Genomic DNA, 11,889 nt, shown 5'->3' with positions numbered 1-11,889 from the left:
GCACTAAAAACCCTCACCCTCACCACATCTTATTATCCTCATCACCTCTCACAAAATCTCCTTCGCATCCTACACGCATAATCTACGCATCTTTGTTCAGATACCCCAGACGAACGGAAAAACCGGAGGTACGGAACGGTATATATATACACAGGCACCGGCGTCAGGCTCTTCCAGGCTTTTTACTCTTATTGTTGGATCACGATCCGATGCTCGATTAGTCCTTTTTACCTTCTTACCTTCTATTAGCGATGCTCTCAATTCCGTTTCTTTTCCTGATTCTCCTATTCCCCTCTATACTATATACTATATAACCCCTGCTGCCTCTTGTATTAGTGCCTCGCACTACTTACTCACTGCCAGGGCGTTGTATTTCTGCTACCTGTTTGGTGTTCCTGCATTTGGTCTGTTCGGCGTGGAATAAAACGGGGTTAGTCGGGGTGTGGGTGTTTTGTTCTTAATTGGATAGCCAGGAACCGAAGGGTACTGGACATGTTTTGCACCGGATATAGCTGCAGAATCGGTACGATATTTGGTAGCTTATATAGTCATGTATATAGAATTTACTGGTTCTCGGTTTGGTTGTGTTCTAATGCTGTGTAGTCTTGGATGGTGGGGAGGGGAACATGTACTCTTCATGCATCCTCAAGCTTCCCTTACTGTCCGCTTGATTAATATGTGAGTTTCATTGTTGCGATTAACATTACCCATTATCCATTGTCCAAACGTTGGCGCATCTTTCTCTTGCAGATAATTGCCGCGCTCCTCAACGTCAAATAAGCAAAGCAAAAAACATGGACAAAATGAAGGAATTATCGAATCAACAGCGACATGGACCAAGTGTATCTGCGAACAGGGGAAAATCCGACAGATTACTCAACAATAATAGCAGTACATGACCTAATATTACAAAACCGGTCAAGAAAGAACCATCCACCACCACTCCTTAACAAACCAGCATACTTCGTCAGTATCAACCTCGGCGCGAAGACCACCAACAGCACCAGCACCAGCACCAGCACCAGCACCAGCACCACCGCTCTTCTGCACAACTCCAACCTCAGCCAGCCACTCCAGCACCATGAGCACCTCCCAATCACCCATAGTCGGTCTAATCGCAGCAGCCAGGCGCTTCGCCGAGGCGCCGGGTCTAACGGCAAGAGTGCCCAGAATAGCGCCGACGGCAAGATCCCACAGGACCTGAATAAAGCCGCCATGGATATCGATCCACAGAGGGAATCTCTCGGGGAGGGAGACGGTCCCTGTCCCCGTGATTGAGCCCGGTGCCATGCCGTGGATAGGGGTGGGGAGAAGGACACGCGGTGGACTGAGGTGCGGGGTCTTGGCTGCGTTTTCGGATATGGGATTGCCTGAGATGTATTTTCCTTTGACGGGGTAGACGTCGACAGGGAAGCGGAGTTTGTCCTTGTTCATCATGCGCGTGAGGTATCCGCCATCTGTGAGACCGAATTTGTCGCGGGGCGGGTCGCGCGGGACGAATTTGACTCGGCCCTCGGCGAAGAGGTTGATTAGGGCTAGGATGTCGCCGTCTTCGGCGTTGAAGGCGACGCTGTGTACGCCTTCTTGTTTGAGCGCTGGGTCGAGGGTTTCCGTCTTGAATTTGGAGGCGCGCCGGACTTCGTTGGCTTCGACCGGGCGCTTTTTGCTGAGCGTTTGGATGAAGTAGTCTGTGATGTCGTAGTTGCGTCCAGGGACAACGCGGCCCTTGTTGGACTGTGAGATGACCCGTTCGGTCACGAGGGATTGCAGAGCGTGGCTCAGATGAGCCTCGTTGACGTGCGATAGGATATGTTTGGCATCTGGGGCGCGGTATACTTCGGCCGGCGTAAAGACGTTTGCTCGAACCCATGTCTTCGTGCTCTCAAGGCGAGAAAGCTCTAGGCGGCGCTGGGAGAGGTTGTTGTCTAACTTGGATGGTAGGGGAGCTGCAAACGCTACGTTTGACATCAACACTTTCTTGCGGTTAAGAGTGACGGAAACCGTCGTCTGGTACAATTCATCCAAAGAGCCGAGGGGCTCTTCGCGGAGCTCAAATATGTCGTCGAATTGCTCCCGCGTGGCAGGGAGATCCGGCGTCCGATCAGACTTGGGGACGTCCAGAGTGGCGCTGGCCCACTCAATCACAGCGTTCCAGTCGTAACCTTCCAGGTTATCGTAATCAATTGGAGGAACTTCATCGTTAGCGTATGCCTCGACGAATCGTTCTTGGAAGTCGTATTGCATCTTCGCGACTTGTAGCCGGCTCCTGGCTAGAAACGATTTGCCCTTATCTTGTATGAACTTCGGGTCTTGGTCTGGAAAGCAGCGTGATATCAAGGGCCAGTCGACAATGTTGCCGTTTTGGCCTCCAGCCAAGGAACGCACGGCGACTATTGCCGTCATGAGTCTTTGATAGGACGAACGTGAGAAGGGTTGTGGAATCCGATTGCGACGGAGCGGTACTCGAGGAGAAGCTAGTTCGTTTCCAACAGATGCCGTCTCATTCAATTTCTCCAGGCGACGCGGTCGAATGGGGACAGAAGGCTTATATTGGCGCATGCGCATCGTCTCCAAATGTATGGGCTGCGCGAAATCAGGACGATCTTCCAGGACGTAATCGTATGGAGAACCCTCCAAAGTTTCAAATTCTTGTCGCCAATGTCGCGCTTGTCTCCGCGAGCGGGAAGGCGGTTCTTCAAACATGAGGTCCGTCTGCCCAGCATCGAAACGAATTCCACCCTCAATCGGCGCACTCTCAAAAGTGCCTTGAATTCCATGATTGATGTAGCGAGTATCCTGGCTTCTCTCTTGGAGAACTCTCTCGTTTTGGAGTTCCCACCGGAGAATTGCGTTGGTGTCTCGGATGAAGTCCCTTGACCGAGAATCTGTTTCCCCTGGCAGATGGAAATTACGTCTCCCAGCTAGGATGAGTTGATCGTCGAGCGAATAGGGTACGTGAGCATTTCGCTTTCGTGTCATGCGAACCTGACCAGACTTCGGTACAGATCTTGACATGTAGACAGCTGCGAGACCCGCATGGGTAGAGAATGTCCCACTTCTGGGGTTGAACGATTGGTACGGATTCATCAACATCAACGTGGCGCGCATCCTGAACACCTGCTCGGCACTCTTTTGAGGAGCTCTAACCAACGAAAGAGTCGCAAGGCCGGCATCAGTAGAAAAAGTCCCGTTCACTGGGTTGAAGGATTGAGTTGGACTCATTAGCATTGAGTACGGCGCCATCATAGAAAGAGCAGAATAGATGCGCTTCAGCTCACGATTACCAAGTCTGCTAGTATACAGACGGTGCCTTTTCTCGCCGTGCTTGGTGAGAAGCCCGAAGGTGGAATTGTCTCCAGGCAAAGCCATGCCAGGAATTGGAGGCATAAAAGTATCGAGCCGTGACAAAAGCCTGACGGCACCTGATGGGAGTATTTCTTGCATGCATTCGCGCATCTGTTCGATTTCCAGCCGCCGGTTGAGCCTCCGTTGAATAGAAACTCCTTTCTTTTTCTCCATAGTCTGGATTATTGCTGGTTTGTTTTGCAGCTTCACAGTGAGGCTAGACTCGAGAGGAAGGTCGGCGGGCAGTTTCATCATCCTAGGACCCGGTCCTTGTTTCGTGAGGGTTGGGTCAACTTCAACACCAGGAGGGAAATAATGCCGGGCTTCTGATGCCAATATTCTCTTCTGCATGTCCTTTATAAACGGGTCATCCGGCGCCAGTTCCGCCTTACAGATGACGGTCTTGGTGACCATAACACCTTTGCGATCTTTACCGCAAAATGTCTGCTGCCGGAGCTTTCCAGCATCCACCAGATGTTTGACGGTAGTTCTGAGCGTGCGCATATCAGGCCTCTCTTTGTATTTGGTTTTCATCCAGGCTGTGACGAATGGGTACCAGAGGTCAGAACCCATAGGGAAAACGCCCCCAGCCTTTTCCACGAGGTCCATGACAATTTTTCTTCGCAAGAAGGCAACCGAGCCTCCTTTGTCAACATGCTTTGAACGCGTAATTCTCTTAGATGAGGTTTCTGGAGTCGGCGTAGCAAGTGAGGCAGGAGTTTCAGTTTGAGATGCGACAGATTTAGACGACTGTAGTCTCGCTGGCAAAGGTGTCGATGTGGTGTTGAGTATTCTATTTACGGTTCCAGGTCCAACGACAGAAGGAGCGCCATCTCCCACGCGCGGCGTTCCTGGCGCCACATCCTCATTGATTGACGGTTCAGCGGTAGGCTGGGAAGCAGATGGAATATTCTCATTCAGTGCCGCCTGTACAGGGCTCTCGTCTCTCACAGGGACGGGCGACGATGCTGGTAGATCTGCAGTGGGCTCGCCATCACCTGTGGCTGCGATCGAGGCTTTCAATGCTTTGTCTGATTGCCGACTGGTCGATTTTTGACGAGTCCCTATCGGGCCATCCCCGTTCGTCTCTGGGCTACTTTGCAGGGGCCTCGCCGCTCTGCCGCCTCTTTTCCGTACGCGAATGCTATCTGGATGCCCAGTCTCAGGAGACAGAGTTCTCTTCCGCTTGCCCCGGTTGCTAGGCGTCTTAGGTTCGTGGGCTGGCGGGTTCTCTGATTTACCCTCATTCACGGCGTCATCGCGATTTGATGCAAGAGAGCCGTTGGTACTATCGCCCGTGCGGCGTAGCTTCGAAGCTTTGGCAGACATAGAATCGGGCTCTGGGCCGGCACTGTCTTGCTCAAGGGGTCTTTTCGTTCCTTGCACAGCACTGGCTTCCTCTACGCCACTTCGTTTAGTGAAGTTAGCAGCAGTGGCGTCCGGCATGTTCACATCAATGGTCGAGGGTTCAGGCGACTGGGACGCAGGTCTGCTATTGTCCAAATTCTCGCCTTCGGTTCGGAACCATGGAAGATTCACCAATTTAGATGACTTGAAAACCGCGAGGCGACTAGCAGGTGGGCGCCCTCGCTCCTTACCAGCTGGTCTTCGTCGCCCTCGTGGCGTAACGTATACTCCAGGACCTTTACGGTCAATGAGTAAGATACTGTATTCTGTCCACGACTCATCAAAACCCATCGCTTTCAGTTGCTCTATCTTGGACATGCCAGAAAAGTTAGGTGGTTCACGTTTTGGCTTCCTTGGACGTTTGGGTGCCGGTGTAGCGATTTCGTCTGTGTCTATGCTGGATACCGCTTCATCGGTAACGTTCAGCCGCGTGGGTGTATCTGGCGTGGCTTTTCTCCCGGCTGGAGACGGCACATTGTGTCCTTTGATTCCATACTGGATGGCTAAAGAGGTTGAAATCAGCATCATGAGTTTCAGAATGTTGAATGGAAAGCTTACTATAAGTGCCATCACCCAGTTTTACCGCTTTGGGATCGCTACTCGAAACATTGTAGTCCTTTGGTTTGACAATCCACATGCAGTCTAAAAGGCAGCAATCGCCCTTTTTTACCAAGTCGCTGGTTGGTATGTCCTGGGGCAGTCCGTAGGCATCGAGCTGCGGCTTGGCGTCCACAGGCGGAACAGCAACTGAGCTTGATTTGCTGTTTCTTGGGACGAACTCGACAGCTTCCCATGAGGACTCTCCAGCTTCAACCAATTTACCGAAGTTTTTTGCTGAGTAATGGATGTAGTGGGTGATGGTGCGATTCAGAGCTGTGTCACGCACAAGGGCGAGATGGCGAAGATATGGAGGCTGTGACAACTGCCAGCATTCCGACAAACGAGCCAATGTATTTTCCAGTGGTCGTCGCCACAGGACCCCGGAGAAGGTTCTTATGACATCCTACGCATGTCAGAAACTTGGCCAAAAAGAAAAGCACAATCGACTTACAGAGTTGCTGGACCCTGCGGTCCCAGCTTGATCGACCACTTCGAATATTTGGTTGTGGAGACTTCGATCAGGGCTCCAGATTGGGAGAACACGTCCAGAGGTCTCCTCTCCTTCCATCGCCTGGATACCTCCTGCAGCGGAGGCTTCTCCAGTTAGGTCCTCCGCCTCCGCCTCGTCTTCAAACTCAACGTCATCACCCTTGTCAAGGTCTGCATACCAATTCATGCTGAAATCGTGGAACCGCTCGATATCCTTCGCCGTGGGTTCCCGCACGAGCATAACACAAGGATGATACTTATTCATGGTATTGGCATACTGCGACATGGCTCTAACCCGTCTGACCACACCTATACGCTCGAATTTCCGCAGGGCACGAGACAGGACTTTCCAATGCCAGTGGTCGTGGAAGCCCAGCACATTCTTCAGATCATTGCGCGCAATTATTTGATGCTCGCGCAAGGTTCCAAAAAGCTTGTCGGTGAATGCATTGAAATCAATCATCCTGACGGCTCCGGTTTCAGAAGCGTCAGCGGTGGACGTCACAGCATCTTGCGACAGGAACTTGCGCAGCGTGCAAAGGCTGGTACGAGCACCTTTCAGCTGGATGGCTCTTTTCTCGATATACCCTTTCTGTTGCAGGATATCCGTACGCTTCGGTACGGATCGTTTGTCCTGGCCGCTGAGCTTGATCAGGTCCGGCTGAGATATTCCAGTGGATTTTCGGGATGCAATGATGGAGAGCAGCGCAAATTCCATGGGAAGTACTTTAGTATCATCGGGTTCATGGCCGGTGATGGCAAGCCAAGTCCGTTCCTCGGAAACGAACACACTGACGTTTTTTTTGTCCGCATCATCAGCCGCTTGTTGAGGCCTTTCGGCCTCTTCCAGGCTCAACTTATTCCCTTCCCGTTCCTTCCCCACAGAAACTTCAGGGTTCTTAGTTAGCCATTGCCATACTTTCTCCTGAAACCGCCTGTCGATAACAGGAGTGTGCTCAGAGGCATCATTTGCGTATTTGGCATAGAAGATGTCAATGTATGACAAAATGTCTGCGGGGGATGCGCCTATAGAGTGTCAACCATGCAAATATACAGGAGCCCCATTGGGCGGGGCGGGATGCAGGGGTGGATCATCGTTAAGAAAAGCTTCAAAAGTTCACTGACCTTGATTGCCGCAGAGCGCAACCTCTGCGAGCAGGAAATCGATTAAATCTCGTAGGCTAGGGGCCATGGCATATCCATGCTTTCATCTGCTGCGATACCGGCTCGATTCCCATTCAAGTGAGCAAGTTCGGGAGGCAACAAAGACTTTGTCAGAAAAAAACCCGTTGGTTCAAATGAAGAGAAAGCGCGATTCGAACCGACGCCGTGGAAGAAAATCTCCAACTCCAACAAATTGGTGGGGTGGCGGCAATCTCCCACGTGACAAGGAAGAGGCGATTAATGCCTTCCATTTCAGGCATACTGTACACGGTTTCAGAAGTATGGAGATAGAGACTACCATTCAATCCAGCTCTGTTTCTGCCATAGAAGCTTGAGAAGAGAGTTAGTCGTACATTAAAACGGCTCCATGTTGTTCCCTTGGGTTCCAAAGCGGATAATGGCCTTCTAGGCAAGTTAATGCAGTATTTTCCGGCACTTATCAACCCTACTCTTGGCTTGGATTGGGTAAGGAAATAAATCCATGTCAAGTCGAAAGAAGTATATACATGGAAGTAGTGAAGGGCACTTCTTTTCAGTGAGAGTATATCAGGTATCAAGTTGCTTCTGGCGACAAACATCTTTTCCCAGACTACGTTGTCTCACATTCTTTGATAAATATATATTCTCAGATACATTTTAACATCCTACATCATGATATGGTTTAATAGGGGTTGCAACACAGAGTTTTACTCCAGCGCCTGTTTCAGTGGCCTAGAACCATAGCAGATACTAATAGGACCTTCTTGGCTGCATAGAGAATGTACTACGTACTGTCGGGAGGTGTTCAATTTGAATTAAGGACGCTCAAGGTCTCGTCACGATTACGCGGCCGGATATAATCGAGGCATATCGGGTAAGGTATATTGTGATTTGTGATCCAGGTAAATTCGACACTGCGGACACCAACGCTGGGGACTGTTCATTTACGTCCCGTTATTCCAACCATGCTCTATCGTCGGCAGAACCAAGCTGAGCGAGTCGGCTGCGGCAATGAGGATACGGACGGCATTGCCACCGACACGTACAAGCGGGTGTTTTGTTCGACTCAGCCTCGACGCTAAGATCGGGTGGCACTCACATCCAGTTTTGTCTTCTGTTAAGATACCATGTGATAGTTCTCTGCCTTTGCTAAGTTGAGATCATCTAACATCCCCGGATAGAATCATGAACCATGTTAAATGCCGAGGCTCTGAGCGCCGGCCGAGTGCCTCACCCCAACTGATTCGAGGTAGAGGGCATGGCGGGAGAGTGTGCTTGAATTGGTATCGACAATAATTGGTTCAAAGCAGCTACCAGGTCGCACACAATATCCCGTTGACTATTACCAGACCATGCACGATCAATGGACGCAGTGAGGAAGCACTGTGTCGTACGATGACCGAGGGCCCTAGAAAGTTGGGCGAAGGCAAAGCGATAAACGCCCTGTGTTATTAGAGCCGAAGAGATATAAAAGACTGAAATGGACGATATGCCTTGGAGTTGGGATGCCTCTCCAATTAGTAGTCGGGTGGACTTGGTTAAATTCCCCAATTTTAAGACGAAGGGTCCAATTTATGCAGCGTAGATCGTGCAGCTTGGCAGCTATCTCGGCCTAGCCCGTCTGGCGCACCATCTGCCCATATCCACGGTTGCAAAGACATTTTGCAGTGCATGCTGAACCGAAGAATGAGACGAGCTCTTAGATGTAGTTGCGCAATCGTACCATGGACAGACTGACTCCGGTGTTGTTTCGGCTGAAGAGCTCATCCGGGCCGAGACTATAGATAACTATAGAACCCTTAGGCTTGGCGTGCAAGAAACGGACCACACTGGGCTTATATCACTCAGACCTCATTATCTGCTTGGCTGACCGGAGCCAACACTGGAGCAGCGTAAGCGCTCTGCAGAAATGAGATATGAAGAGTGAAGACCGGATCCAGACAGCGAAGATCATGACCGCAGCCGGAGGGAATGTTTGACGGAACTCGGCTCTGACATCACCGCTTGGTTTACGTCAGAAAGGCACAACCTGAGGCCCTTCCAGGCGTTGAAAAACAAGCCCGTCAGCTCTACTCTTTTGAGTCTTTGACATTACCGTTTGTTCCGGACTTTCACGAGGCACGGTTATTCTATTTGAAAGCGCCCAATTTGAATCTGTGCGCAATACAGGATCTCTTATCTCCGGTGGTTCCGTCAAACCGTTCATATTGCTTTTCTCGCCTCCCAGGGACCACCCACATGAACTTCCGAATGCCCAAACCCTCCGAATAACCTCACCACCACAATCAACTCACGCTTTGATGGATACAGAAGCGAACCCTGCTACCGCTGAGGTGCCTGCCACTTCTGCAGGCACCTCAGAGCCTCCGCCACTCCCATATTCCCTGCGAGACCGAAAAAAATCGATCGCATTCTTCTGGTCCTTGTTTCTCATCGACTGCATCGCTCAGCCGCTTGCGTTATATTTTGGGCTATGGTACGGCACGAACCTGTCGCATAACCTGGGTATGTCCGTTTAGTCAAGTGGTGTGATAAAAGAGATAGTGGCAGGCTAACATGATCGCTTTATAGTCTTCACCATTGTCACCATCTCATTGGGAGGTATCTCCGTCTTCGAATACTTCTATCGACTCTACAACCTCTTCCGCTCCGACTCTACAACCCGGCCATTGAATGCTAGGAAGTCATGGGTAGGCGCATATACAAGGACTCCTTGATTGATCACGATGCTGACCTCGGTAGCTGGACTTCTTCCAAATCAACTTCACCATCGTATGGCTGATATTGGCGGTTGAACTCATCACGTACGTTGACTCCCAATTCGACAAAACTTGGCTTTTGCTGACAATTCTCACAGCGGAACGGTACCAGAGGAGCCTTATGGTGAGAACTAGCTTGAGAGATCGATCTTTAAACCCTACTGACCACCGTTCTTTAGTGCGCCTTGTCGCTATGGTTCTCCCCACGGTGATGTTCTACTTTGGGGCCGTTTACCTTTCACTGGACATTCTCCGCGCGTGCGGATTCAGAGCCCCCTTCCGCATCTCCTCCACTCCAAAAGGTGCCGTCATGCCCACAGCCTTATATGTCATGATTGAAGATGTGGTTGCGGTCGACGGAGGCGGAGGTCAAATTTATCGATACGCCCTGCGAACCCGTTACCTATCTAGCCCATATTTCCGCCGCATGCTTGTGCAGATGAACTTCTTCTGGGCAGGTGGCTCCATCATCTGGGCCGCTGCCATCACCGCAATGATCTTCACTACACCCCAGGACGCCGCCTTTGTTGTATGTATCTTGTATCCATTGCATTCGACGCAACGGCTAATGAACTTTCTGCAGATCGGGTGGTCAGTTCCATTTGTCTGGGCCGGTCTCTGGACATTAATCACTATCCCGTGGGTCCAAAGCGATCTTCGACGCGAGAAGGAAGCATGGCGGACCAACGGCGCTCAAGGAGGCGAGGCATACGTCGACGATATCAATGCTCCAACGGCTCGGACTCGCCTTGAGTCCATCCATTTCCCGCGCTTCTTCCCGCAGAGACTAGTTCGAGAGAAGCCGTCTGCAGCGTCCATGTCTGAAACGCAATCGTGAACGTTCATCCATCAACCTTACATATAATCAACCCACGAAACTTATATCAGCAACACAATCACCACAGCAACGTCGTACGAATCATGATAGCCGCAATAGATACCCATGTCTCTCTTCATTCGAGCTTTGTATTATTGCAATGTGTCCATATTTCTTCAAGATGTCTCAACGAGTCTTCCTTTGGGTCTGTCTTTTCAAAACAATCAATTTCAATAAGAGGCATGTACAGCTCAAGTCTGGACCGAGTTTTATAGGGGTAAATGGCGGTTTGAAGACCTTTATATTCGATGCAAAATTCAGTTCCTTTGGGCGTGACGGTTTATGTTGGCAGCGGCGGATGCTCTCATTGTTTAGCGTTTCTAGCGTTCTTCAAGGTCTAGGTCTCAGCGCATAGAATCGGACAGGAAGCAAATTGTAGTTCTTTGGAATCCCCGTCTGCAGCTCCGACGCAACAACACCCATCCCAGCCTCCTTAAATAGGGCTCTAAACTTCTCGTCCGTCCGAGTGACACTGCTATCCTCCTCATCGTACATATCCTGCCCATTGAAATCCGTCGAGATATTCTCCTTGAAACCCACAATCCCGCTCTCCGTTAGCGACGCACAGCACCGCCGCAGGAACTCGACAAGCTGCGCATCCGTCACATAGTTCGCGCAGAACTGCGCCCATACCAGATCGTATTTCTGCGTCGGCGTCCAGGACTCCAGGCCCGTAACATAGATATCCCCAATAACCCCCCTCTCACTTTCACTCTCACCATCACCACCTCCCTGCGTCTCCGTTTGCGCTCCATTCGACGCCCTCGCGCTGTCTTCCCCACTCTTCCGCCCCCTCATAACACTCGCAAACTTCTCAACAGGCTCAACAGCATCAACAACCTCACACACATCCCTCAGGAGCCCCTCGGTAACCCGTCCAACCCCCGCACCACAATCCACTCCGCGGCCCAGTTTCTTGCCTGTGTTAGCGCCCGGAACGAGGCGCCGCGCTTTCGCTATAAAGTTCTTGGACCCCCGGAGGTCGATCCGCGTGTACCATGGGTAGTCGCCCATGATGCCCAGCATGGTGCCCGGTGTTGCGTCGAGGCTGTCCCAGTATCTTATTGAGGCAGCGTGGTTGATTTGCGCGTCTGGAGGGAGGGTTTGGAAGACTTGAGGGTGTGTTGTGGTTGGGATTGCGGAAGCGGGTTTCCGCTGGGATCGGGTTTGTGGCGGCATTGTGAGGGTGAGGGTAAAGTTCGGAGAGGAGGAAAAGGGTAGTGGTGAGGTTAGGTCCTTGCAGGATGCTTGTGTCTTGTCTTGTGGTGT

At 51.1% G+C, this 11,889-nt stretch overlaps 3 protein-coding genes across 3 annotated transcripts; 1 reads left to right on the top strand and 2 right to left on the bottom strand.

The window, feature by feature from the left end:
• Window positions 1–918: 918 nt before the first annotated feature.
• On the bottom strand, window positions 919–7,033 carry DSM5745_06112 (putative TFIIIC transcription initiation factor complex subunits Tfc3; the record flags this gene model as incomplete). Its single annotated transcript, XM_026748128.1, has 4 exons — window positions 919–5,255; window positions 5,311–5,755; window positions 5,804–6,867; window positions 6,967–7,033. 4 exons carry the CDS (start codon window positions 7,031–7,033, stop codon window positions 919–921), a joined length of 5,913 nt encoding a protein of 1,970 aa, XP_026603960.1.
• Window positions 7,034–9,284: 2,251 nt separating this feature from the next.
• On the top strand, window positions 9,285–10,581 carry DSM5745_06111 (uncharacterized protein; the record flags this gene model as incomplete). Its single annotated transcript, XM_026748127.1, has 6 exons — window positions 9,285–9,489; window positions 9,556–9,674; window positions 9,727–9,788; window positions 9,842–9,867; window positions 9,923–10,272; window positions 10,327–10,581. 6 exons carry the CDS (start codon window positions 9,285–9,287, stop codon window positions 10,579–10,581), a joined length of 1,017 nt encoding a protein of 338 aa, XP_026603959.1.
• A 369-nt stretch (window positions 10,582–10,950) lies between these two features.
• Window positions 10,951–11,799, bottom strand: DSM5745_06110 (N-terminal protein methyltransferase; the record flags this gene model as incomplete). The annotated part of the gene is made up of 1 exon (XM_026748126.1): window positions 10,951–11,799. One exon carries the CDS (start codon window positions 11,797–11,799, stop codon window positions 10,951–10,953), a length of 849 nt encoding a protein of 282 aa, XP_026603958.1.
• Between the last annotated feature and the right edge of the window lie 90 nt (window positions 11,800–11,889).

Source organism: Aspergillus mulundensis, assembly GCF_003369625.1.
Source record: "Aspergillus mulundensis strain DSM 5745 chromosome Unknown scaffold_5, whole genome shotgun sequence".
NCBI classification, from domain to species: Eukaryota; Fungi; Ascomycota; class Eurotiomycetes; order Eurotiales; family Aspergillaceae; genus Aspergillus; species Aspergillus mulundensis.
The sequence above is the reverse complement of the archived record's forward strand: the minus strand, read 5'-3'. Positions and strand labels throughout refer to the sequence as shown.